Here is a 25,071-nt window from a genome sequence, read left to right on the forward strand (position 1 = left end):
CTGAGATGATAAAATAGCTGAAATGGGGCTGTTAAATGAGTGGTGCCTTGTCCTGTTCAGACCATAGCCCTTTGTGTTTCGAGTGCGTTTGATTTACTGGAGGACACTTAAGGAGGGGAAAGGGCTTAAAGTCTTGCACAAAATTTCTGTGCACTTCTCTCCTAACTAAAGAAAATCACTCTCATTTCTGTCAGTGAAGCTGCTGCTTGTGTGAAGGATTAGCACTTTAAATTTTTGGTAGTTGATAGTTAAGGAAAAAGCACATTAAAAACCTTGTGCTCTTCCCTGGGTAATGCTTGGTGCTGTCACATCGCTGGTTCGCATGTAAGTACTGTCATACATGATGTTGCAGAAGCAGCCTGGGGAGAGACAGGGTGACCAGTATTTCTGGCTGGAAAAACTAAAACTTAATTCTGGTTGATCTGTAATGATAAATGAGGGACACATTGAGTGTTCTGTGTGATGTACTGTGAAATACGTGTCTAACGGATCAAATACTAGCCTTACAGAGCTGCCACTGTGTTCTCACTTCCTAGGGACTGTTACCTGAGGAAAACAGGCTTGAGTTGCTTAAAAAAACCTTTCCTGTTAAAATCAAGTGCTGCTGTGCTTGACTGCACAATTCCAGTTACTTCTCTGACATGCTTTCACATGAAATCATGGTGTAAGGGGTTTTGAGGAATCCTGTAAAATCCCAAGTCTTCTGGGCATACTGTGTCACCAGCAAGGCTGGAGATCATCTAATGCAGTGGTCTTCTGCAGCTTGGCATCTGGTCCCTTTATTGATACCTAATAGTAAAGGAGAGGGGGGGGTGGATCGTGGCAGGAATTTTGAGGAATGCTGAAAATTTTGTGGGTGCCCAAGACTGAAAATACAGGGAAGCTTTATAGTGGGAAGTAGGCACAAATGTAGGTATGATGAAACTTTCTTCAGGTGGGCTGGGTTTTCGTAGCAAATAATAGGCAGTGTGCAGCTCATTGATGACAGACAGCTCTTTCAGTCGCTGATGCTTGATCACTTACTGCTCATCATATGTGTGTTTGTATCTTCAAAGGGAGCTCATTATTCCACCCACTTTTGAGTGGATCTAGTGTTGCCATTGTTAATTCTTGGTGGTGTGTGTGAATTGCTGGGAAACGACAATCAGAAATAGGAGCAATACACAGAAGACTGGATAAGGGCCTCACACCAAGCAGTAAGGAAGCAGGCTGGTGGTGGCCTCCAGAGGTGGCAAGGAGCAGGGTAAGTGTCCTGCTGGACCTTCTGCATCGTGGACAGTGAGGGGTCCGGCGTGGAGCCTCGGAGTAACAGCCAAGATGTGGGCTTTGTCCTGGGTGATTACAAGCAGAGAGCAGCTTAGGCTTTGCATTAGTGCTGCCTTTCATTAGCTTCATGCTTTCTCTGGTGTTAAATATGATTTAATTGTCTGTGGCATGAGTGGGGCTAAGAGCGTTGTTGCCTGTCTGGATTCTTTTGTAGCTGGCTCTCTTCTGAGGGTTTGAAGTGCTCTGGACAAATTGCTTTCTCACACATGTAAATAAAAGTTCTGCCTAGGCAGGTGCAGGGAAAAAAAAAAAAAAAAGGTTTTCTGGTATCTGGGGACATACTGTACCCCTTGTAGGGCCAGGGGAAGAACATCTAGAAAAATAAAATTACAAGCTAACTATATTTCTGTGCTGTGGTTGTCTTTACAGGGTTGTTTGTTTGATGCTTTCTGATGCAGCCATCTTTGTCCAGGTGTTGAATGCAGAAAATGGGTCCTTCTACAGACACTGACCATGTTAGAGGAAATAACAGAAGTTAGTGAAAAACCTCTTCCTCTGCAGTGTGGTTAGTGAATAGTTTTGGTGCAAAGAGTAACTTTAGATTTTTCATCTAGAAGTGCTGTTTGATGACGTGTCCCATTTCTGGTGGGATATAAAGAGCAGCAAGGGAAGCTTTAAACAATGTGCATCAGAAAGACCAAGTCATGGGACTAGTTATAAAGAAGCATTTGTGTTCCTTAGCTTGCTTAAAATAAAACACAACTGATCCTGAAAAATATGTTTCGTAATTGAAAAGGGAGTCTGCTTAAATCCAGGTGGCAGGAAGTAAAAAGATTTTTGATTAAGCTAAAAGATTCTGCAAATAACGTGGTTAGTAGTAGTATAGGCAGTTGAGCGTTTTTTAACAAGAAGCATACATTCAAAATAGCTGACAATATTTACAAGCCCCCTTGAAGGTGTCACTGGTTATGGAAGGATGTTGGGAACACACGGACTTACGTCCTCGTGCACTGATTGAACTGAGTTTGTAGGCTGTGTAGTTGAATGTTGCATTTTGTATTAGCTGTTTCTTTTTATAATTTATTGGATAGCCTAGATGGTCCAACCTGTTAGCTTTTGCTGAGAGGTTCATCTGTGAAAATGTTTGCAATGGGAATTAGGCACAGATGTGGGTATGATGAACCTTTCTTCAGGTGGGCTGGGTTTTCATAGCGAATTTGGGCTTCCACCTATTGCAGTGTGTGACTGCCTCGAGGAATGTAAGCTCATTTTGAGCAAGTGGTATGATTATACAACAAGAAGCATGTGAAAAAGTTTTCTTGAATTAACCAGATGTTTGTTATGAACTTAAGAAATGAGTAATGGCTACAGACCATCTTTTTCTTCATTGTCCTTCTTATTCTTCCATACCTGAGAACTTCTCATGCCACAAATCAATGTTACCTCTTTGAAATATTTTTGGTGTTGCATTTATATATTATGTTAATGTATTATTAAGCATCTTTCTATTGTTGATGTTCCCCTCTAGACTAATTCCAGTCAGCCAACTCTTGAAAACAATAGATACTTTAGTTCCTTAGCAAGTGACTTTTTTGTATGCGTACAACAATACATCCTTGTAATAGAGCTTACCTTCACCGAAGCCTGAAATTCTGCACAGAAATATGCCTGGGACTGACTAAGAAGTTGGAAAATATACTGTAAAGGTACTTGTCTAGCTCTTCGCATTGTAGTGTGGAAATAAAAGGTCAAGTACCTATTGTGTTCTCAGGGATAAGCATCTCTGGCTGTCACCTCTCTGTGGTCTTCAAAGCTGTCTGCTCAGATATGGCCCCTGAGGGTTTTTTAATTGCTGTGCAGTTAAATTAACAAATACCGTGATCAGACTGGAGACCTTTATATTAAGGGACATCTCTGAAGTCTTACTGAAGACGCATTACTTACTGATATATGTTGGACTGTTTAGGTCTCGCTATCTAATACTGACTTAATTGTTGGCACAGACCAGGTGGGGAAATGCTTCAAGATGGCTAATGTCTGTGCTGCAGCTCCCCAGGTAGGTGTTTCTTTGTATAAAACATTGCAATTGTCTGTGGCCAAACAGCCAAAAAGGGGCTAGTCAAGAGCAAACACGACCGATCTGCAGTGCTCCGTGACCCAGGCAGCGTCGCCCTGGGGTGCCTGCACCAGCCTAGGCCTGCGTCTGGCTGGGGGTCGCATTGGGTGCTCAGCTGCAGCTCCCCAGCTGATTGTTCTGCCACGTCTCATCCCTGGCCTCTGCTGACCTGTTTGGAAGATGGTGTGTGTTTGTACAGCGCCCTGTGGCGCTGCAGGGCTGCTCTTTGGAGAGCAAGTACTGAGCAACTCCAACAGGTTGACATGCTGAGCAAGTGGTGTACTTGCTTATTTTATAAACTAGCTGAATTTTTGTAACAATATTTCAGTGTTTTTTACTGACTTGTAAATTATATCAGGGTAGATGGATGCACCATGCCAAATTTCAGTTGGTGTGTATGATTTCAACCAACCATATACCTGTATGTGTATGTAAATTGATTTTTGCATTCCTCCATAAGTGTCTTCTGGCCAAGGAGCCTTGCTGTCTTGCTAGCAGTTGTACCAGACAAAGGAATAGTGGATAATGCACCACGTTTTCAATAAATACTGTAGGAGAAGATGACTGCAAAATGAAATGTCAAAGGTTGGCCTTGAAGTCAACTGTATTTATCATTGATGGGGACAATACCCTGGTCTAGGATCATGAGACCACCTACAGGATGAGTGAATAAATCCCTGGAGAGCTGAGTAGTAAAGGCAAGATAAGTAAGTCCTGTTCAAACACGTGGCAACATGTTGTAACAGTTCAGCGAAAGATAAGCTTGGCTTTTCCAATGCCTTTCCGTGTTTTCTGAACTCCGTATTGCATCTGAACACCTTTTGCATCATTTTACTTTGGTTGCTGCAAACCTGCTTAAATGAATGCTGTGCAACTTCCCAGTTGTAGCTTATATTCTTTGCCTACTTTACCTGGGATTTGGCTTTAGGGAAGTTAGTTGTAAGATAATGTGTGGGAGCATGTGACTGGGAATTGTTTCTTGCCATCCATGAAGCAGTCTTTAGGAGGGATCCTGTTACTTCTACTGTATTTAAATATTATAGTAATTTTATTTATCTATGATAGAAGTTAACAACTATTATGCTTATCTCTAATGTTGTGTTCAAGTGAAGGCAAAACTAGCCAAGAGCTTAAAAAACCAGCTGTTACTTCAGTTGATTTATGTTGAGCTGTTGAGGTATGATGCTGGTGTTTCAGGTACTGTAGTCAGTTACTGGGGTTTGTTGACATGAAGGGCTTTTGGGGGTTTTGATGGCAAACAATATGTTTCTTTCAGCCTTCTTCCAAAGTTAGGAGGTGGCAGATGATCTGTGCTGTGCTCATAACAGGCTCTTCTGCTTGAAGCATAAACAAATTAGAAAGTTGCTTTGCCTCCATGAGGTGTCTGTGGTGTAACTGCCTTGTATGTGAAGCACCATGGTCATGTCATGTGGCTCGCATCCTGCAGGTAGTACTTTATTAAGGTCTTCTACAAAACAACCACCAAGAGGTGGGGGCAGGCAGCTGTTACTGGTTCCCTGGAAGTTGGCGCGGTGGTCATAGCACAGCTCATGTGAGATCATCACGTGCTTGTGCTCAGTGTAATTTCATGGGGTTTAATGTCAAGCATGTCTCAATGTTACAAAGAACTGATAAGCGCTACTGTGCTCAACACAAGTGTCATGCTCTGTACTTCTTTAATATTGTCTTATTCCAAATGTTGTTTTACGATGGTAGTAATGCGTTCATTTCATATCTCAGTGCCTCTGGTGTAGACTGTTAATCATCCCTTTCTCAAACACTGTATTTAACCCTGAAGATGTGGTACAAACAGGGACTGCCGATCTTTGACGCCTGCTGTTGGTCTGGGTCGAAAGCCTGTCGCTGTTGGAATAAGCGCCAGGCATGAGCCCCAAATCAGCTGCAGCAGATCTAGTGGGTTGAGACTGGTCCTGTTAAGGACTTGAAGGATTCACTGCCTTCTGTTTGCTGAGCTGTAACCCTAAGGGGTGAGAAGCAGTTTGCTTCCTTTTGATTTCAGAGATTGATGCAGTGGTTCAGATAAGAGTCCATCTTCTTCAAGACTATTGGAAATGCATATAATTCACAATTGGTTTTAATGTGAAGTTATTACAGTGACATTTATCTAACCACTACTGTCTTCTCATCTCCTGTAAAATACTAAGTTTGAATGCTGATGGAAGTGCAGCACAGAGCATCACGCTTCCTAGGAATGTGATTGCTCTGTTGGAGGAGCGATTTCCCAGCCTTGTTTGTGTATTGATAGAAAAGAAAAATTAATCTTTTGCGAACATCTCTGAAATCATCAGCAAAGACCAAGTTTTGTCTTGAGCAGAGCTTGGAACACAGTTTGAACGTTTTTCAAACTTAATTCAAAAAACATGGCTTGGGAAATAAAAAGAATCCTATAAACTGATGTTTTGGCTTCTTACCATGACCCACTTTTCCTTCCTTCCCTCCCTCTGTCTGAGGGATTGTTTTTGATTTTTGGTACCTTCATTCTCGCTGTAGCCACTCATGCTGGCTTAAATGCATGTATTTTCTGATTGAGGTCAAGGATTCGTTAAAGAATTTGGGCTTATATTAAATGATGTTGCATATTTTGTCAGTGGGTATGAAGTGCTTGCCCCATCAGCTTGGAGGAATACAGTAAGGCATTACGATTTCATGCTGTGCACACAGCTTTGTTGAGGGATTGCTCTTTATATCCGCAGGCTTTTCTTGGGTTTTAGCTGTACTGCTCCGAGTGATTCTGTAACTTTCCTCCTCCTGAAGGATACAAGAAAAAGCAAGCCCCGGAGTGGCTGCTCTGGCATTTTCCCCGTGTTACCGTATGCTCTTCAGCTTTTGACTGTGGAGTCGCGGCCTTGGCAGGGCTGCCATCGCCCTGCTGATGTTCTTTCACTCACTGGCTCTGCTTGTTCTTACCTCCAGCCGGAGTGAGAGGCTTCCTTGTGATCGCCTTGTTTGCTCAATGCAGTCTGGCTGGGAATGGCTCAAGGTCTATAAATATTGGGACTTAAAAGTGCTCCTCAGCCAAGCAGCCAAAGCGTACGAGCAATTGAGTAGCATCCCAGGAAGGCTTCATGTATGACTGACAGGGTCAGTAGTTAAGATGTGTACTGATACTGGGTATTGAATCACTGCGTATTGATTCAGTACTGTGAGCAGAAATGAACTCTGAAGTGTTTCCTTTTGCTTTCCTTTCTTCATGGAATCTGAAAAGTGTTTAAGGAAAAACTGAACCAATAACATCCTTGGGAAATATTTGTTTTACCACACTAGAGAACTGCTATACTCGAAAGCTTTATGCAAAAAACTATCAGTGAGTCAGTGCTGGGAAAACTAACCCAATTTTGGTCTATTTCAGTACTTAAATTATTTTTTTTTCTTGCAAATATTTAGGCCTTGCTTGGTGTCCACGATGCCTACAGATGTCCAAACACTTTTTTTCATTGCATCGCGTGGTCCTCCTCCCTTTCACTGTCTGCTTTGGCTGAATTGCACGGCTCAAAGGCTGTGTGGGGCCAGGGGACCTCATGCGGTGTGGCGCTGCTTTGGTGGAGCAACGCTGGGCTGGTGCTTCGCAAGGTCAGGGTGCTGCTGGCCGGAGAGCCAGGAGAAGCTCTAAAGAGCTGCATGCGCACGCACACACACACACACACGCTTATTTGCTTTGTGTTTAGTTAGATGGGGCAGGGAATTTGGGATGGGAGCTGTTTGTTGGGTTTCAGATCTAAACAGGAGACTAAACAGAGTGGTTTTCTTCATATTGCTCATTAATGCAGTGCTACTCGAAAGAGATTAACAAAAAGTTAATACCCCTGAGCCTTTAAAGCGTTCTATATATAGGCTTTCATTCCTTGTGGTCTTTTAGGATTTGGTGTACGTTTATTTTGGAAGGACTTTTCTGCTCTTCAGAAGGCCTTGTTTTAGTTTCCAATATGATTGAGTTCTCCAATACGCTTTTCTGTCCTCCTTTAAGGAATTTGCTCGTTCTGTTAGACTAGATTACTGGCAAGGGTTTGCCTGCAGGTTGCTGAAGCTGCTGGGTGTGCCTGGAGACTCAGGAGCCTGCATTTGGCTGTGCTGGAGTTGTACAGTATTTAACTTCTGTGCTATTTTGTCCCCCTTCTGGTCATGCACTGGTTTGGATTCAACTCCTGAGAGGATTTTAGGAAACCGAGGCTAATGTTTAAGCAGGTTTGGGTAGGAGCTGTGAGAAATGACAGTGATGCTTTCTGGGTGTGGGCAGTGCAGTACTCTGCATGAAAGCAGGGACTGGCCCCGCTGCCCAGGCCATGGCAACAAGATACGTGCGCAGGATTCTGTGACACTGCTCTGGTGCACTGAACCTTGAATATTTTATGCTCCCCTAGCAGCACAATGTGTTAGGAGATTTGTTGCATGTTGTGTGAGTCGTTCTTTCAGCATCTCAGGTCAAATACATATTTCCTACATAAGAAGTTTTTCAGCTTAAACGTGAATTCAGGTGGCCAAGAAGGCCAACGGCATCCTGGCTTGTATCAGGAACAGTGTGACCAGCAGGGCTAGGGAGGTGATCGTCCCCCTGTACTCAGCTCTGGTGAGGCCGCACCTCGAGTACTGTGTTCAGTTTTGGGCCCCTCGCTACAAGAAGGACATCGAGGTGCTTGAGCAGGTGCAGAGAAGGGCGACGAAGCTGGTGAGGGGCCTGGAGAACAAGTCCTACGAGGAGCGGCTGAGGGAGCTGGGCTTGTTCAGCCTGGAGAAGAGGAGGCTCAGGGGCGACCTTATCGCTCTCTATAGGTACCTCAAGGGAGGCTGTAGCGAGGTGGGGGTTGGCCTGTTCTCCCACGTGCCTGGTGACAGGACGAGGGGGAATGGGCTTAAGTTGAGCCAGGGGAGTTTTAGGTTAGATGTTAGGAAGAACTTCTTCACTGAAAGGGTTGTGAGGCACTGGAACAGGCTGCCCAGGGAAGTAGTGGAGTCACCATCCCTGGAAGTCTTCAAAAGACGTTTAGATGTAGAGCTTAGGGAAATGGTTTAGTGGGGACTGTTAGCGTTAGGTCAGAGGTTGGACTCGATGATCTTGAGGTCTCTTCCAACCTAGAAAATTCTGTGATTCTGTGTGATTCTGTGATTTTTAAACTCTTCCATGGGAGTTGTCTGGACTCGGATCACCGTCATGACTGTTTAGAATCCCAAATCTTCTATTTTCTAGGAGAAGTCTCCTGGACTCCATATAGTCAAGCATTTGCAGGCAGTGCTATCCTTTCGCGGCAGGTGAGATCCACTCCTATTCAGGAGGACAGAGGAATACCAGTAGAGGAAAGGGGCGTTTGGCCTGCCTTCCCTTAAAATGAAGACTTCTGATACAAAGATATTATTTCTATCCCAAATACAGGCACTTCAATGAGTTTAACTTATTCCTATGTAAATTCATTTGCTTGCTTACTTTCTTTAATCAGGCCTGTGGGGTTGCATGGAGGGCAGGGCTGCTGTTTGAGGGACCTCCATAGGCTGCAGGAGTGGGACAAATGAGAACTCCAGGGAGGTCAACAAAGACTTCTAGTAGAAATCTCTCGGAATAACACATTTCCATCAGAGCTTAGCATTGCCACAAAGGCATTGCCTTTTATCCTTGTGTAAGTGCAAGATTTGAGAGAGAGGCCAGACAAATTACTCTGTTTACATTAAGGCTGTTAACCCAATGGAACTGTTCCTGCACTGAATTGTGTGCTCACTGTGCATCCTGATGGTGGATTCTAACTTTGGTATCACTACACTCTAAATTGGAGCAGTATGGATTGCCATTAGATGGCTGCTGCATGGAGCTTGAAGTCCTAGTGTTAAAATTCAGTTGCTACTTTTCCTCACCTGGATCGTTGCAGCATCTCATTGCACTACAGACCTTGTATGGTTCTTTTGTTGCCACCCACTGTTGATTAAAAATAACGTTCTCTGCTTCAAAATTTCATGACATTAAGCATGAGTATTGCTATAGGACATTGTAGAATGCCAAAGAACAGTTGGGATAATAAAATTTAATGTAAAGAGAAGTGTTAGTTAAAGGCAGACTAATAGATTTCTGTGTGGAAAATATCTTTTTGGTGGAAGGTAATGGTATGGAGGCAGAGTTCTGCTTTGAAACTAGGTAATTGTTTTCTGACCCGGTTCTTCCGGAAATTGACTTATTTATATTGAATGATAAATGCACTGCTGTATGTGTGGCTTTTTAAGGAGAGATTATGTCCCTGCTTTTAAGTTTTCATGACTTCTGTAGCAGATGCGTTCAGTACTTAAATCATAATTAATTGTGAACTGAAAGAATCCCAGAGTTAAGCCTACTTATGAAGTAAAATCTGTACAGATATTTTTAGATCATGCATTTGCCATATCCCTCCCACCAGCACAGATGTGATTGTTTGGAAAGAAGCTAAGGGCCAAATAGTTAAATGTAAACATTGTGACATTTGGCTCTGAATTACTGAGAAAATCATACAAATAACTAGGTGTTGCTTTTCAAAATGTGTAAATAGCAAAATCAGTTAGCTAATTCCTGTGCTGGGGAGGGTAGGCATCTTTGCCAATTCTGGAGTGAATGGCAAGTGCCAGCCAGAAGTACTTTTACCTAGTGAAAGACTTGTGCTCTGCTCCTTCAGGTGTGAGGACTGTTCTGAGTGCACATCTGCAGTGCTGTATGCATCCAGCACGCCCAAAAGAAGAGAGGACTCATCTTTTCATCAAACAACTTAAATTTGTGGGCTACTTAGTCTTTTATGTGATTATTTCTAGGCGTAATGACTCAGTAATCTCTGGCTTTCCATTGAGGTAAGGGTCTAATACATGTTCTAGGAGAGGTGAAACTCAAGTGTTTGTTCTTACCACTAGGCACACGATCTCCATTGACCAGCTTTTGGCTGCAAGTCTTTGATCCTAAAGCTCTAGGCTGAACAGTGGGGTTGGAGGCAGAAGACAGGAAATACAGTGAAGAAACAACTTAGTGTACTTTCAGTTTTGTAATAAAGCATTACATTCTTGTTAATGAGCAGTTCCTTCAGAGTAAAGTGCTTACCTAAATGTTGCATGCAAGATGGATTTGGTTCTTGCAAATGATGAGTTCTGCTGCCTTCTTCCCGTTAATGTGTTGGAAATCTACAGAAGTGAATGTTCCATGGTAAATGAGCGTGCATGTTTTTTTGTTTCCCTCAGGCAAAATACATCTCCCAGTGCATCGATGAGATCAAGCAGGAGCTAAAGCAGGATAACATTGCAGTGAAATCAAATGCAGTCTGCAAACTTACATATGTAAGTGCCTTGTGGGGATACAGTGCGATTGCATCTTTTAATTTTTTCGTCCTTGTTGACTAGGATCTAGCCTGCTTATTCTTAGACTGGTTCCACAGCTAGCTTTAACTGTTTGCAGTGCAGGCTGCGGGTAAAAATGCTCCCGTACGTATCTCTGACATCAGAGTCTGTGTGTTCCCATTCCATTCGTTGTGCTGGCACTAGTATTTGTGCAATTTTATTGAGCTAGATCAGGAAGCTAATCTGGTTTAAAACTAATCCAATTAAAAAAAGTAGTTCTCATCTGGATTGTTTCTTAGGTAGTTACATGAGCAGTTTTTCTTTGTGCAGTCCTTTGCAGTAAACAGGAAAACTGTTAAAGAGTGATTTATTTTTTTAAGAGGGAGAAAAACTGTCCACAGTGATGCATATAAAACTGCTATGTAGTACCTGGAATTAAGGCAGAGTTTAAAACTTGATTCTAGTGGAACTTCTGGATGTCTTCAGCTTATTCCAGGTGGCATAGAACATAACAGTGGGTCATAATCTTGAGGTGTCTTGTAGTATTATTTTTGGACTCCTGTTCTATGTTTAATTTTCTGACTTATTTTTTGAGTCTTGTATTTTAGAAGTTAGTAATCTAGCCTTCTCTGCTTACAGTTACAGATGCTGGGCTACGACATCAGTTGGGCTGCTTTCAATATTATTGAAGTCATGAGTGCATCGAAGTTTACATTTAAAGTGAGTTTTAGGTGTAATTACTCCTGTACTAACCAAGCTGTTTCATTATTGTATTTAATATATTGGCACATGATCGTTTGATTTCTTCAGTATGGAAAGGACGTAGACTGTTTATTTTCTAGTATATAATACTTGACCTGCTACTATAGGCTTTTTCTATTGGGTATTTGACAACAGCTGTTAAATCTTCTGTGGAAAAAAGTGCACGGTTCTGTGTGGGTGGATGTGTTTTTTTCCTCTGTAAGGTTTTGTTTGTGCTTATTCTTTTTCACCAAATAAATAGGATGGAACATTACTTTGTAAAGAATGGCTTCCAGATTGGGCTTTCATACCTGAAAGTCAGGAGTTAAGGAGTTTTGGTACAACAAGGACAAAATAAATATTCCCCGTTTCTCCTACTGACTGTCCTATTTTCTACATCATCTTGGCCACTGAACCTGTACATTCTAACAAAGTGCAGGGAGATAAAGATAATTTTAATACCCGTAAGGTAGATGTATTACATCTAAAGATTACTTGTCTGAGATTATTAAAAAGGGTTTATGTCAGGAAAAAATAGAGAACCCTGTTATGCAAACCTCTTGTCTAATTGTTCTGCTTTTGCTGAAAGCAAAAGCTGGTAGCTTTTGTTCTACCAAAATTGCAGTAGAACCACCAGTTGTTGTTGATCTAAACATTGTCTAAACTTACTTTTTAAAAGTGGCTTTTATTCTCCTTGCCTTTTCACAGAGAATTGGTTACCTAGCTGCCTCTCAGTGCTTTCATGAAGGGACTGATGTAATTATGTTGACTACTAATCAAATCCGAAAGGTAAACTCTTGATTTCAGTTCTTAATTTTTTTGTGCCCCGTCTCCCTATTTGTGTTTTGAAAACTGTACAACTTTTTTAAGGATCAACTTCTTTTAAAGAATATGAAGTTGTAGAATTCTATTTACTTGGTTTACAGTCTGCTTTGATTATACAATCTGAAGGATTAATGGAATGCTTAGTTGTCCATAGGCTTCCCTTTTGCTGTCTCATGCCAGCTGTCTGTATTTACTTGCTTAAAAAAGATCAGTGGGATGTTATCCAGTATCTTTCCTAAAGACTGCAGATACGTTAAAGCCAGAATGTGTTGCAAAGTTTTGTTGCTCCTTAAGAAGTAATTTAGCTATTCTCAAAGTAGAATCTAATTTTGTCCCCCCTACAAGAGGTATCAAAATGAGATGCAGATGACACAGAATCCTGAAGGCCTGTGTTTAGCTCTCCTATTGTGGTCTTGTACGAATGAATCCAGACTGTTAATTCTCAGTTTGTTTGCAGATGCTCTGTGCAGTTCACTTCAAATTTGTTTCCCAATAACTGCAATTAAGGATTCATCCTGTAATGCTCCGTATTCCATGAGGTCTGGTTTTGTAGTCTGCAAGTGAACATGCTCAGATAGTATTAATTTTTTTTAGGAGTCAGAATCGTAAAAACATCTCAGACTATACTACATTGACTACAAATAAGTACAAAGAAACTTGACAAACGAAATTTGTTCTACACCGTAGCCTGTGTTCCGTCTTTATGCACTGAAAGTCATGGTGCTGCCAGCAGCTTGGAAGGAAAGCAGTCTCATTTCTCTAATATATTAAGCTAGGACAGTGTTATGCACTCATCAAGAGTGCATGTTCCCAGTGAGGCCAATAACAACTTGGTTTTGATTTAACAGTGTTAGTATTTAATTCTTTTTTTTTTTTTTTAGGGTTTTAAATATATTTGTGATCATGTCTGAGTTTAATTTTTTGCCACTTCTGAAATACCACTAGGGTATGATGTTTCTAGTTGCTTTGATGTTGCAGTCACCCATCTATAATTTAAATTCCCCGTGCCAATTATTAATCCCCATGGTAGCTGTATTTTAGCAGGTGTTGGAGGACATTCCTCTTAATAGCTGGTATAAACGTTCCCATGGAACAGAAGCTTTGCTTCATATCTGTTGAGTGAATGAAATTGGTCTGAAAAGTAGTTTCTCAACATCCTTTGTGATCTTAAATTTTTGAGCTTCTTTTTCCTTTTTTAGGATCTGAGTAGCCCTAACCAATATGATACTGGAGTTGCACTGACTGGCTTGTCCTGTTTTGTTACTCCAGATCTTGCCAGGGACTTGGCAAATGACATCATGACACTGGTGAGTTGATAAGACTCAGTAATGTTTTTTTCCTATAATTAAAGAATGTTAAATTGTTCAAATCTAGTAAATATCTGTTACATTTAGAACTGTTACATATGAAAATTGACACTTTTCCCTTTTGAGTCTTTTGGGGACCTCTTACAGCCTTTGTGGCTCAGTAGGATTGCGTTGGTTATTTCTGTTAGTTGGGGTGATAAATGATGGTATTTTGCTCACCCGTCAGAAGCTGAGTTTTAGGAACCTGAAGTAGCCAAGTCTCTTATGAAACACTTTTGAGAGAGACTCGTGTGGACACAGGGCCTTGAGAAGAATTTTGGAAGTGTAAATTTGCTAAGAGCCTGATCCCAATTATTTCGTTAACAGATGTCCCATACGAAGCCTTATATCAGGAAGAAGGCAGTGTTAATCATGTACAAAGTTTTCCTGAAATACCCAGAGTCCCTCCGTCCTGCGTTTCCTCGCCTTAAAGAAAAACTTGAAGATCCAGATCCTGGTGAGTGGATTTTAGTAAATTGCTTCTGCTCCAAAACATCTAGGTATAAATGCTTTTCAAGCTTGTAGAGAGGAGTGAAAAATGAAAAAATATCTGAGCACAAACAGTGATTGAATAGGTAGATGGCCATATGAGAGTTTTGACAGATGTTACCGTATTAAAAACGTGTTCTAGGTCGTTCTTCAAGGCTAAAGTTACTAAAACTGTATCGGTGGATTAAACTTTAATGGGACAAAGCTGCTTAGTGATCTGTGGCTTGTTGCTTAACTTGACTGTTGAAAATATTTTGGGTGATTTCAAGCTTTTTGTTTCTTGTGCACTTCTGTAAAGCTGCAGCTATTGTCTGTTGGCAATAGATGTACTTAAAATAGTCACATTCAGTAGACTTTTTTCTTCTAATTGGTGTTACTGGAAGGTACTAGTCTTCCTTCACAATGCCAAAATGCTGTATATCTTTTTCAAGGACTATGTGCATTGTAGTTTCACAAACTCCAGTTGATTTCTGTGTGTAGAAGGAAAATGTAGATATGTTTGCTTGACTGATTTGTTACGGGCATGTAAGATGCATCTTTCAGGGACAATATTTCTTAAAAACAAAGAAACAAGCCAAACCACCTGCAAAGGAAGAAACTATTTATGATGCTTTATGGGAAGAAACTACTACATGCTATAAAACCTAGACTAGAAGACTCCAAATTGAGATCAATTTGAGACTGAGCAATTAGAATTAACTTGTTCAGTCATCTTGTTTAAGATTTTCGTTTTCTGGTTTAATTAAAAATGTCTAAATACATTTTAAAGAAGCAGTGTTTGGAAACTATATGGTAGATAAGGTTAATGATTTTAATTTTTGTCTGTCCCTCAAACAAGCTATCTACAGTAAGGAGGGGAGGAGGATGGCAGTGTCCTGTTCTCTGATAGTGGACACAAAGCAGATATACATAGTTTGATGTATTAGAAAGCAGCCGAAATTAAATAATATCCTTTCTGAGTTTGTCTTGCATTCCTATGTTTAGTTCGCTACTTCATCACTGGTAATGAGGCTGAACCATTCCTCTTGGAATGTACAAGTCTGAATGTTTAACTGCCTTTGTTCTGGGTGTTCTGCACCAGAAACTTCAATTACAATTAAAGTATTTATGAGAATTCTGCTTTTCTCACTTCTATTTCCCAGGTGTGCAGTCTGCTGCAGTAAATGTTATTTGTGAGCTGGCTCGACGCAATCCCAAGAACTACCTTTCTCTTGCTCCACTCTTTTTCAAGTTGATGACATCGTCAACCAATAATTGGGTTCTCATTAAAATTATAAAACTGGCAAGTATTCTCTACCTATACTTAGAGGATTGGGACCCTCATTAAACTGTGTTAAGTATGAAAATAGGTTTCTTGCTTGTAGGTATAGTTACCTTTAATTCTAATTAAAAAAAGAACCAGAAGTCTCTTAGTGTTTGTGAACTTAGAGTAAAAAATACTTTAATATAGCTTAGTTAAATATAATGAAATGTAGTTTAAATAATGTTTTTATGTTGCTTAAAACCAGCTATTAATTCAGTTTCTTGTTTGTACTTCTTAAAATAGTTTGGTGCTCTTACTCCATTAGAACCTAGGCTGGGAAAGAAATTAATCGAGCCGCTGACCAACCTCATACACAGGTATGTATAACAAATACTACTTTGTTTACTCAGGATTAGTGAAGTGTGTGTTAGGTAGGTCAGTAGCCAAGTCTAGTGATGCATTTTTGAACTTCTTCCTGAGCTTGAATGTGTTGGTTTCAGTATCAAAGTAGTAATATTAGAACTATTCCTTTTAGAAAAAAAAACAAAAAAAAAAAACAAAAAAACAAAACCTTGACTGAGATAAAATAGCCTAATGAGGACATTTGGGTGTCAGCTGTCTTGAATTTCTCAGAAGCTTGCATGCTTTGATTTCACTCATTTTAAGCCAGGGATTGCTTTGGTGCATATATTTAAACAAATACAAAAAAAAAAAACACCTATGCTTTAAAAAAAAAAAAAAAAAAGCTGTGTATTTGCCTCTTCTGTTCTTCTGCACGTTTGACTCTTGACTTTTTTGGAAGTGCAGTTAGATAAAGAAATCTGAAGATATCCTTGTGCCTTGTTAAAGCTGGTTTGTGTTATTATTTTGGATCTAATTCTGAACTAAACTCAGAAAGGATGAAGGAATAAAATAAATATTTCCAGATATGGAAAGAGTGTATTACTATGTTGGAGTTACCAAAGGTTAAGATCGGTTTCTCTTAATGTGGCAGAGCATGAGGATGAATGAGAATTTAAAACAGATGTGTAGCAGTGAGAGGGAGCTCCAGACAAACAATTTCTCTTCATCCTCAGAGTGCTGCTTGTAAGGCTGGTTCTGAGCAGACCGGCCAGAAGGCTTACATCCAAAGAGCTAAGGAGAGTTTTGCGACAGTGATGCATACATACAAACTCACTAGAAGCAGTACTTCACTAGAAAAAGCAGCAAGATGGACAGAATGTCTTCAGTCCTGTCTGTGTCCTCTCCAACTTCCCTAGCGTTTCATTATTTCCGAGGACATAACCCTGTTCTGATTGGCTTCCATTGTCAGTCAGCTTGGGTCTCATATCACACATGCATAAGGCCAGCCTGCCACCTACCACAAAATGCATAGAGAGCAAAAGTGATTGTCCCAGTTCTGAGCATGTCAGAGTCATGGATACCATGTGCTAGGTGACCTTCACAGGAGCAGTTTGTGACTGCTGCTTCCAGAGCTGTTTGCTCATGACCTTTGCAGACCTGCTTTTCCAGAAGCAGTCCTTTGTTACTTGTGAGTTTTGCTGTGTGGCTGGGGGACACTTTGTTTCCATTGTGTAAATCAGTTTTTCTAAGTGAAATCCTCAGAATCGCACTGTATTTACCGAGTGTTCAACCGACGATTTTCTTGAAGTTATGTTTGGAGTGGAATAGGACATTTGAAAATACATTGCTGGCTTATAGGAATGAGCAAGAGTCTGCTGTTCATGTGTGACTCATTCTCTTTGGAGAGAGAGACCTGGAGATTGTCCATCTGCTTTTCTTATCGTAAATTTTTGACCTTGGGCAGAGGACTTGATTCGATCCTTGGACAAGACTGGTTCAGTGCTCTGAAACTGGGACTGAGATTTTGAGTAACCGCTTCCTTCCTTATCCCTCCTGTTACAGTACTGTTATTTGCCTCTTCTTAGAGAAGAAGTGACTTAATCCATCTCTACTACATTCTGTTTTGGAAGTCAAGGAGAGGACTGCAGCATCAGCTTCCCCCTTACGTTCAGAAGCTAGCTGTACCACCTCCCTCCCATTTATAAGTGAGAATCACTTCTTCTAGTTTGGAGGTATATGGAACAGAATACTGGCAGTTTCCTGTGTAATTAAAGGTGTTAACTAGCTCCAAGATATTGCTGACAACTCTTCAAAATGTGATGGTTTTATTCCCTATTTAAAATACTTGATTTCTGTTTCAGCACCTCAGCCATGTCTCTCTTATATGAATGTGTGAACACAGTAATAGCAGGTGAGAACTAAAATTTGTGACCTAGAAGGAACATGATGAACTTTGTCATCAATTAATTGTGACTGTTTTTTAACTTAATGTATTTCTATAACCAAATTAAATCACTCGGCAAACTTTCAGTGATTTCTTTCACTGTGTAACTGTAACCCAAATCTTTTGTTGTCAGTAGATGAGGCTAAGTTATTACAGCTATGTTTTATTTGCTAAAGGCTAAAACAAAGCACTAACAATGAGTAATTATATTTTATATAATTTATATGTTATTTATATTCAAGCTCCGAAGTGTTGTTAGAACTGAAATATGCCAGCAGCAATAAAATGAAGAACATGGTCAATGCCTCATAAAAACTTTGACGACATTTTCTTATGTGAGGAAAAATAGTAGGCTTTTTTCTTAAGCTGTGGAATTGGAGAAATAAAGAAGACTTGGTGCAATTCCTTGAATGAAGTCACTGAAATAATAGATCTGTAGTTTACATTCATTTTTGAGTGGGGAAGGGATGTGAACTCACTACTGGGGATGGAGAAAAACTGGCAAAATGGGGTAACATGGTATTCCAGCTGAAACCTGGCACATTCCTGCCTTCGTGGAAGCAGAGGGTTGTTGATATCCACCATTCGGCTGTAAGTCTGTCTCATGGGTAGTTTTGGATTCTCCAAGGGATAATGATGCAGGAATGTACTGTATTGGATCAGTTCAAAGAAGTGGTGACCTGTCACTTGCTTCATGTTCACTGATTCAGGGAAATGAAAGATGAAGTTATAATGGTGAGGAAAAAATAGCACTGAGGCTAATTCCATTGTGGATAAGAGGGTGTCTTCCTGAGAGAAAATAGGGTAAATCAGAACCATTAAGGTTAGAAAAGACCTCCAAGATCATCTGGTCCAACCGTCTCTCTACCACCAATATCACCCACTAAACCATGGTGCATGGTCTATATGGTTTGAGTTGAACCAGGTGGAATCAGGTCCAACCTTTGCTAAAACATCTCCAGGAATGGTGATTCCACCACCTATGTGGGCAAACAGTTCCAATGCCTGACTGCTCTTTCTGAACAGGAATGTCTCCTAATTTCCAACCTGAACCTCTCCTAGTGCAATTTGAGGCCATTCCCTTTTGTCCTGAATCTGGTTCAAAGAGAAATTCATTCACTAAGATCACCTCAGGGAGGCCTGCTAAGGGACCATAGTGTAAAACTTGGATTTGGAGAATGTGAAGCTGAGTGTCTGCATCGGAGCAGCACCTTGCACCTGCCAGTTCCCTGCATGGCCTGAAAAGCCACTGTCCACACTCCTTCCCATAAATGTAGTTCTGCAGGATTATGGAGAGTAAAATGCCATTGCACTTATTAGTCACTAAGGTCAGTTTGTGTTACTGGTTTGGTAAAGGATTGTGCTGGCATGGATGTGCTAGGTGGCAACAGTGGTTATCAAGATACCACCACCTTTCCTGCCATGAGTTACATGTCGGTGCTTTACAAATGTCTGATGTAATCAACAGCAGGAGCTGATTTAGCCTTGAGTCTCGTGCTGGCTTGATGAAAAACTCCAGTTTAAATATATTAAACTCTAGGATCCATTGCTGCATTTCATTACATTAGGGAAGTGTACATTTAAATTCGTCTGTGCCGTAGCTGGTGACATATTTACAGCCGTGACTGCTGTGTGATATCAGTAAAATACACTTTGCTCTCGTTAACGTTTAATATAAAGCAGCTTTGACCTGGCTGTTTCAACAGCTCATGCCTTTACATTTTTTTCCTGCCCTGATATTTATTCCTTTTCATAAAGTATAAGAACTACAACCTTCTTTCCTCCCTAGCTCACCGAAAAGATAAACAATAAAAACTTATCTTCCCTTGTGAGCTGAGCTAGCTGTTGATCTTTGTGTTCTGTTATATTTATTCAGAATCTAGTAACCAAAACCTCTGTTTGTTTGTTTCAGTTTTGATCTCCCTATCCTCTGGGATGCCTAATCACAGCGCTAGCATCCAGGTATAACGATGTTTGGGTTCTGGTGGGTGTTACTTGTTCTACTCTTCTGTGTAATACCAGATGCTATGGAGAAATTGGATTATGTTCCTTTGTTAAAGCAATAAATAGCTCACTGAAGAGCTCTCACATGGGTGGAATCCTACAAGCTGAAGCATTTCCGATATAAATTCTGTTATTTTCTTTCATTTAATATGCAAATTCCCCTCCTTTAAAGTTTTTGTTTTATTCATCTTGTATCAATGCAATCATAAGAACTCTGTTCCTTTTGTTTTGAAATCTGTATATCCAACAAGGCTATCTTACCAGAGGCTGCAAGTCTTCCTTAGAATGCTTCCTTATGTGCTCTAGCCACCCTTGTGTATTGAGTAAACTTTACAAACAGTTTAATGTATGCTTTTGAGGCTTGTAATAAGCATGGTCTTTTTTTTCCCAGCTTTGTGTACAAAAGTTAAGAATATTGATAGAAGATTCTGACCAGAACTGTAAGTATGTTGCATGTCTGCATGGAAGCTTTTAGCAACCAGTCACTGGGGAGAAAATCCAGCAGCCTTAGAGCAATGAGTTTTTTCCAAACAGCTTACTCATTATAGTGCCTGGTATGTTGTAAGCAACTGTTAGTTTTGTAATGTGGAAATAATTTTTGATGTTGAACATTTCTTATAAGGAGCTTTTTAAAAACAGATCATAGAATCATAGAATATCCCAAGTTGAAAGGGACCCATAAGGAAAAGACGAGTTATTATTACTGCTTGCGGCCTTGAAAATCTCAAACACTTCACTTCCTATCCCTTTTTATAAACTTCCCGTTAGCAGAGTAGTGAGGGCTATTCAGTAGTGAAAGCATAATAGTAAAATGTAGGAATGGTTGCTGTTTTAGTGACTACAAAAAACATCGTAAAAACCTTCTTTGTGCAAAAGCTTTTCTTGACCTTTTTTCCTGACCTTTTTTTCGTTGAGAACAGGGCTTCTGCTTAACACAACAATCTTCTTTGTGCTTTTTAAGCTGTGTTCATCTTAGGATGCCAGTTCTCAAAATCCATAGGTTCTATATGTTAAATATATATATATTTAAATATTTTTAAAAATTATAAAGCTTGAAGTGAAAGAAGGCTGTGATGACTGTGTGAACTGGGGGGGGGATTATAAAATGGAGGAAAATCTGCGATGTGCTTTTTCTCAAAAATTGTCCTCCTCGTCAGAGATGGTTATTTGAACATATAAAAGTTGGTGTAAGTAAAAGCAGTCAATATTAAGTTCTCATGCATAACACAACAGTATTTCTATATTTGGAAAGAAGTTTTATTTTGTCTTTCACAGTGAAATACCTGGGATTGTTAGCTATGTCCAAAATCCTGAAAACACATCCAAAGTCAGTTCAGTCTCACAAGGATCTCATTCTCCAATGTTTGGATGACAAAGATGAGTCTATCCGTCTCAGAGCTTTAGATCTATTGTATGGCATGGTATGTTTCCGCACCTATTTCCTTTCCCTTCTAGTCCATGTGACCCCTTGTTTATGAGGCTAATGTTTAAAAAACAAAACACATACCTTTCTCTTTTCCTATCCTCAGTAGCATTGTAATAACAACTGCCATGCTTTTTCTGGCACTTCTTGCAAATAAAAGATCTGGTACAGTATACGAGGGCTTTAAATACATTCCAGCTGTGGAAAGACTTTGAGTTCAGGCACTATGGAAGTCACCCAGAAGGCCTAAGAATTCGCTGTTCCTTCCTCTAGGTGAAAAGTGGCCGTGGACATACTGGGATAAGTCATTGCTCTTCTGCATTGCAGTCCATGTTGCAGCACGCGACAGCTGGGGTTGACATAAGTTATACAAAGAATGGGAAGGAATCTGGAGCACTTGGAAAAGGCAGCTTTAAGCTGCTTCTCTGTCAAATTTGCCCTTTCAATTTTGTTATGACTTCTTAATGACACGTGGAATTTCATTCTGGTTGTTTTTGTGTGCAGCCAGCTTTGTGCACACATTCTGCAGCTGTGCAGAGCAGTTTATAAAGTGTGCATAGGCTACAGGGGAAACTTTGTGGTGAGAACACTTGATCTGTGAAACGACTGTTTACAAGTTTTGTAATAAAGTGCTTTTCATTTGGGGGGTCTTTGCCCTTGGTTCTGATTTCTTATTAACACAGTAACATAGGTCCATCAAAGAGGTTAGCAGTTGCTTTACTGGAATTGGAAGAATTTGTCAGTACAGGAAATAGCTTATTTTTGGTTCAACTCTTTGATAACTTTTCAACAGGTTTCAAAGAAGAACTTGATGGAGATAGTGAAGAAATTGATGATTCATGTGGATAAAGCAGAAGGGACAACGTACCGGGATGAGCTGCTGACTAAAATCATAGATATTTGTAGTCAGTCCAATTACCAATATATCACGAACTTTGAATGGTCAGTGGCTTTGTGTCAAAATTTGAAATTGCCAGCAATGGTAATGCGTGATTGTCCATTAATAAAATTGTTTCCCTTTTCCTTTTTGTAGGTACATAAGCATCTTGGTGGAACTGACCCGACTGGAAGGCACACGCCATGGGCATCTTATAGCAGCTCAGATGTTAGATGTAGCTATTAGAGTTAAAGCTATTCGTAAATTTGCAGTTTCTCAAATGGCTATGCTTTTGGACAATGCACATCTCATAGCCAGCAACACCCAGAGAAACGGAATCTGTGAGGTGCTTTATGCTGCTGCGTGGATATGTGGAGAATTCTCTGAGTAAGTGCATTTGGGAAGTCTGACACTTCGAACAGCTTCTTTCAGACACAGATTCAGATCATTAAAAACTACTTTTTGAGAGAAGGATGGCTTAGAATGTGCACCCTTATTATTAATAAAAGAATTGCTTCTTTCCTTCTCCTTCACCGCCATGAGATTCCTCTACTCAAAACAGATGCTTCATTTTGAGTATTTGTTTTTTTCTCTGTATTCCTGCCCACTCATACAGTAACGCATGATTTTGGATGTAAGCAGTCAAGACCTTAAGCCGCCGGTGACTGAACTCTTAAATAATTAAAGTCTAACTCTATTTACATGATAGGGAAAATATCCAGTGAGCCTGTTTGACTGAAATGTGTTTTTTTTTTTTCTTCCTCTTTTGCCTTTGAGAGGTTTTTGCAGAGCTTGCTTTTCATGAGAATAAGTATTATTTCTGTCCCAAACCGGTCTGTACCAGCAGTAGGACAATCTTCAGTGTTGTGTCAACGTTAACTTTTATCTTAAATAGATATATTCGTCTCTTGGTTGTGTGTGCACACGTGCTTTACCTAGCCTTCATTTTGATAAATTGGACATACCACGGTATTGTATCACAGAATGGCTTAGGTTGGAAAACACCTTAAACATCTAGTTCCAGCTACCTGCCATGGGTAAGGATGCCACTCGTTTGATCAGCTTAAGTGGGGCCCTACACAATCTGGCCTTGAGCACTTCCAGAGATGGGGCATCCACATTTTATTTTGGTTCAGTAACTGGTTGGAAATACCACCTCACTGATGCAGTGGTGAAGTACAGAATGGCAGAAAGGTACCTGGGCTGCTAGTCCCAGGTTGTCAGTGCAGTTGCACGTAATGTGCAATGCTTAGTTAATGGAGAAAATACTGAAACTGTAGAGGTGAAAGCTAAGGAGTCCCTCCCCTTCCCCCTTCTTTAAAACGATAAAGTTGTAGATTCCTCTATATCATGTTACTGCTGTCATTTGAAAGGGGAAAAGATGAAGAGGGCAAATGATTATGTATTTGTAGTCTCTCTTGTCTTTCTGCAATGCTTTGTACTTTAACAGAGGTTTTTGAAAAACTCTCTATGAAGACTGACAAAATGTTCAAGTTGCTCAGTTGCCTTCTTTCATATGTTTACTGTCTTTTTAGACACCTTGAGGAAGCGAACCAAACTTTAGAAGCAATGCTGAGGCCTAAAGTTACAACTCTACCAGGCCACATCCAGGCAGTTTACGTCCAGAACATGGTGAAGCTCTATGCATCCATCCTACAGCAGAAAGAACAAGCTGGGGAAAAGGAAGCAGCTCAGGAAATTACACAGCTGATGATTGAGCGTTTGCCTCAGTTTGTACAGAGTGCAGATCTAGAAGTTCAGGAGAGGGTAAGAGAACAAACTTATCGTGGAATTTATCATACAAAGACTCATTTGTATTGGATCACATCTCATTTTGTGTGGACATGCATATTTTATACAAGCCACTGTTATCGGAGTGATGTTTGTATTCTGTACTTCTTGTAACTCAGTGAAAAGGCACCTTGGAACTAGGGAACTAGAAGAGTGGTAAGAGTGGTGACATTCTGTGTCAGAGCCCAGATCTAATTCTAGATCAAAATCACCTCCAAAGGCTGCTTGCAAGGACTTAATTCAAAACAATTTAGTTTTAAAATTGTGATCTAAGACTTGGAAAACGCACTTCACAACATGTTCAAGATCACAATTCACAGTGCTGCAAGATGACTGCAGTGATTTTTGTGATGTACCCATTGAACCAAAAAGAGCTGCCATACATATTAATTCCTAGTGGATACACAAGGTAGTTGTGTTCTAAAGCACCTTGCCCTTGCCTTTATCAGAAACTATCATAGGGTGGAAAGTGACAGATGAAGACCAATAACTGTAGTATTTAGAAAATGCTACAGAATTTGAGGCTTTACAGTGATTTGCTTACGTGGAAAACTTTATTTTTGCATGTGATAAAGGTTAAGAGTGATCAAATGGTTACTTCATAGTAAGATGTGATAAATTCAGCAGTACAGTCAGATTTTTTTCATTGTTTTAAAAAATGCTGTGTGCTGGCATGATCTAAATGGAGAGCAAGAGAGGATCTGTGCAGGCAATATATGCTTCTGTGCTATGTCACAAGTTTGTTCATTAAACCATAAATCCTACAGGCTTAGCAGGGAAAAAGACTGCAGACTCTTCAACCCAGCCCCGCTGCTTATTCCCTTTTAAGCCTAAACCTTTGTTTTTGATGTGCTCTTTTTTTGGGGGAGAAAGGGGACCTAAAAAAAAAAAAAAGAAAAAAAAAAAAACACTTCTGAAAATCCAGTCTGTTATATACTTTGTTCTAGGAAAGTGTTTTGTAAAGCCAGGTAAATAGCATTATATGCTACGATGAAGAGAAGCAGCTGTATTTTGGTTTGTCTATTGAAATTGGTAATAAATTAGATATAGCTAGAAGTAGTATGGTGCTTCTTTTAATTCCCTTGTTGCAGTAGTCACTACGGTTATCTTCAGCTGACTTTAGTTGGAGTTTATTTTTGGTCAGTTTTTAAATATTAGTTCTGAAATTACTTTTGGATTTGTTCTTAGGCTTCTTGTATTTTGCAACTAATAAAATACATTCAGAAGCTACAAATAAAGGAAGTGCCTGTAGCTGAGGAAGTAATAGCCCTGTTTGCTGGTGAGCTGAACCCTGTCGCTCCTAAAGCACAGAAGAAAGTCCCAGTTCCAGAGGGGTAAGATTCTTTCTTGCTTGCAGTGCCTTATTTGAACTT

The 25,071-nt window shown here is 40.2% G+C and overlaps 1 protein-coding gene across 2 annotated transcripts in view; it reads left to right on the forward strand.

The window, feature by feature from the left end:
- Positions 1-25,071, forward strand: part of AP3D1 (adaptor related protein complex 3 subunit delta 1) — a 43,930-nt gene that overhangs the window by 4,016 nt on the left and 14,843 nt on the right. The window contains exons 2-16 of one of the 2 annotated variants that reach the window (XM_082780141.1): positions 10,577-10,672; positions 11,312-11,392; positions 12,122-12,202; positions 13,438-13,545; positions 13,912-14,041; positions 15,216-15,355; positions 15,620-15,693; positions 17,521-17,570; positions 19,516-19,565; positions 19,999-20,047; positions 20,883-21,028; positions 21,824-21,972; positions 22,064-22,294; positions 23,443-23,674; positions 24,887-25,032. In XM_082780141.1, the coding sequence (XP_082636267.1) occupies positions 10,577-10,672; positions 11,312-11,392; positions 12,122-12,202; positions 13,438-13,545; positions 13,912-14,041; positions 15,216-15,355; positions 15,620-15,693; positions 17,521-17,570; positions 19,516-19,565; positions 19,999-20,047; positions 20,883-21,028; positions 21,824-21,972; positions 22,064-22,294; positions 23,443-23,674; positions 24,887-25,032 (1,763 nt within the window). Of the gene's footprint in view, positions 1-10,576; positions 10,673-11,311; positions 11,393-12,121; positions 12,203-13,437; positions 13,546-13,911; positions 14,042-15,215; positions 15,356-15,619; positions 15,694-17,520; positions 17,571-19,515; positions 19,566-19,998; positions 20,048-20,882; positions 21,029-21,823; positions 21,973-22,063; positions 22,295-23,442; positions 23,675-24,886; positions 25,033-25,071 lie in introns of those variants that run through there. The other variant, XM_082780142.1, reaches the window with a different exon arrangement.

This window comes from Aythya marila, assembly GCF_965140915.1.
Source record: "Aythya marila genome assembly, chromosome: 27".
Taxonomy (NCBI): Eukaryota; Metazoa; Chordata; class Aves; order Anseriformes; family Anatidae; genus Aythya; species Aythya marila.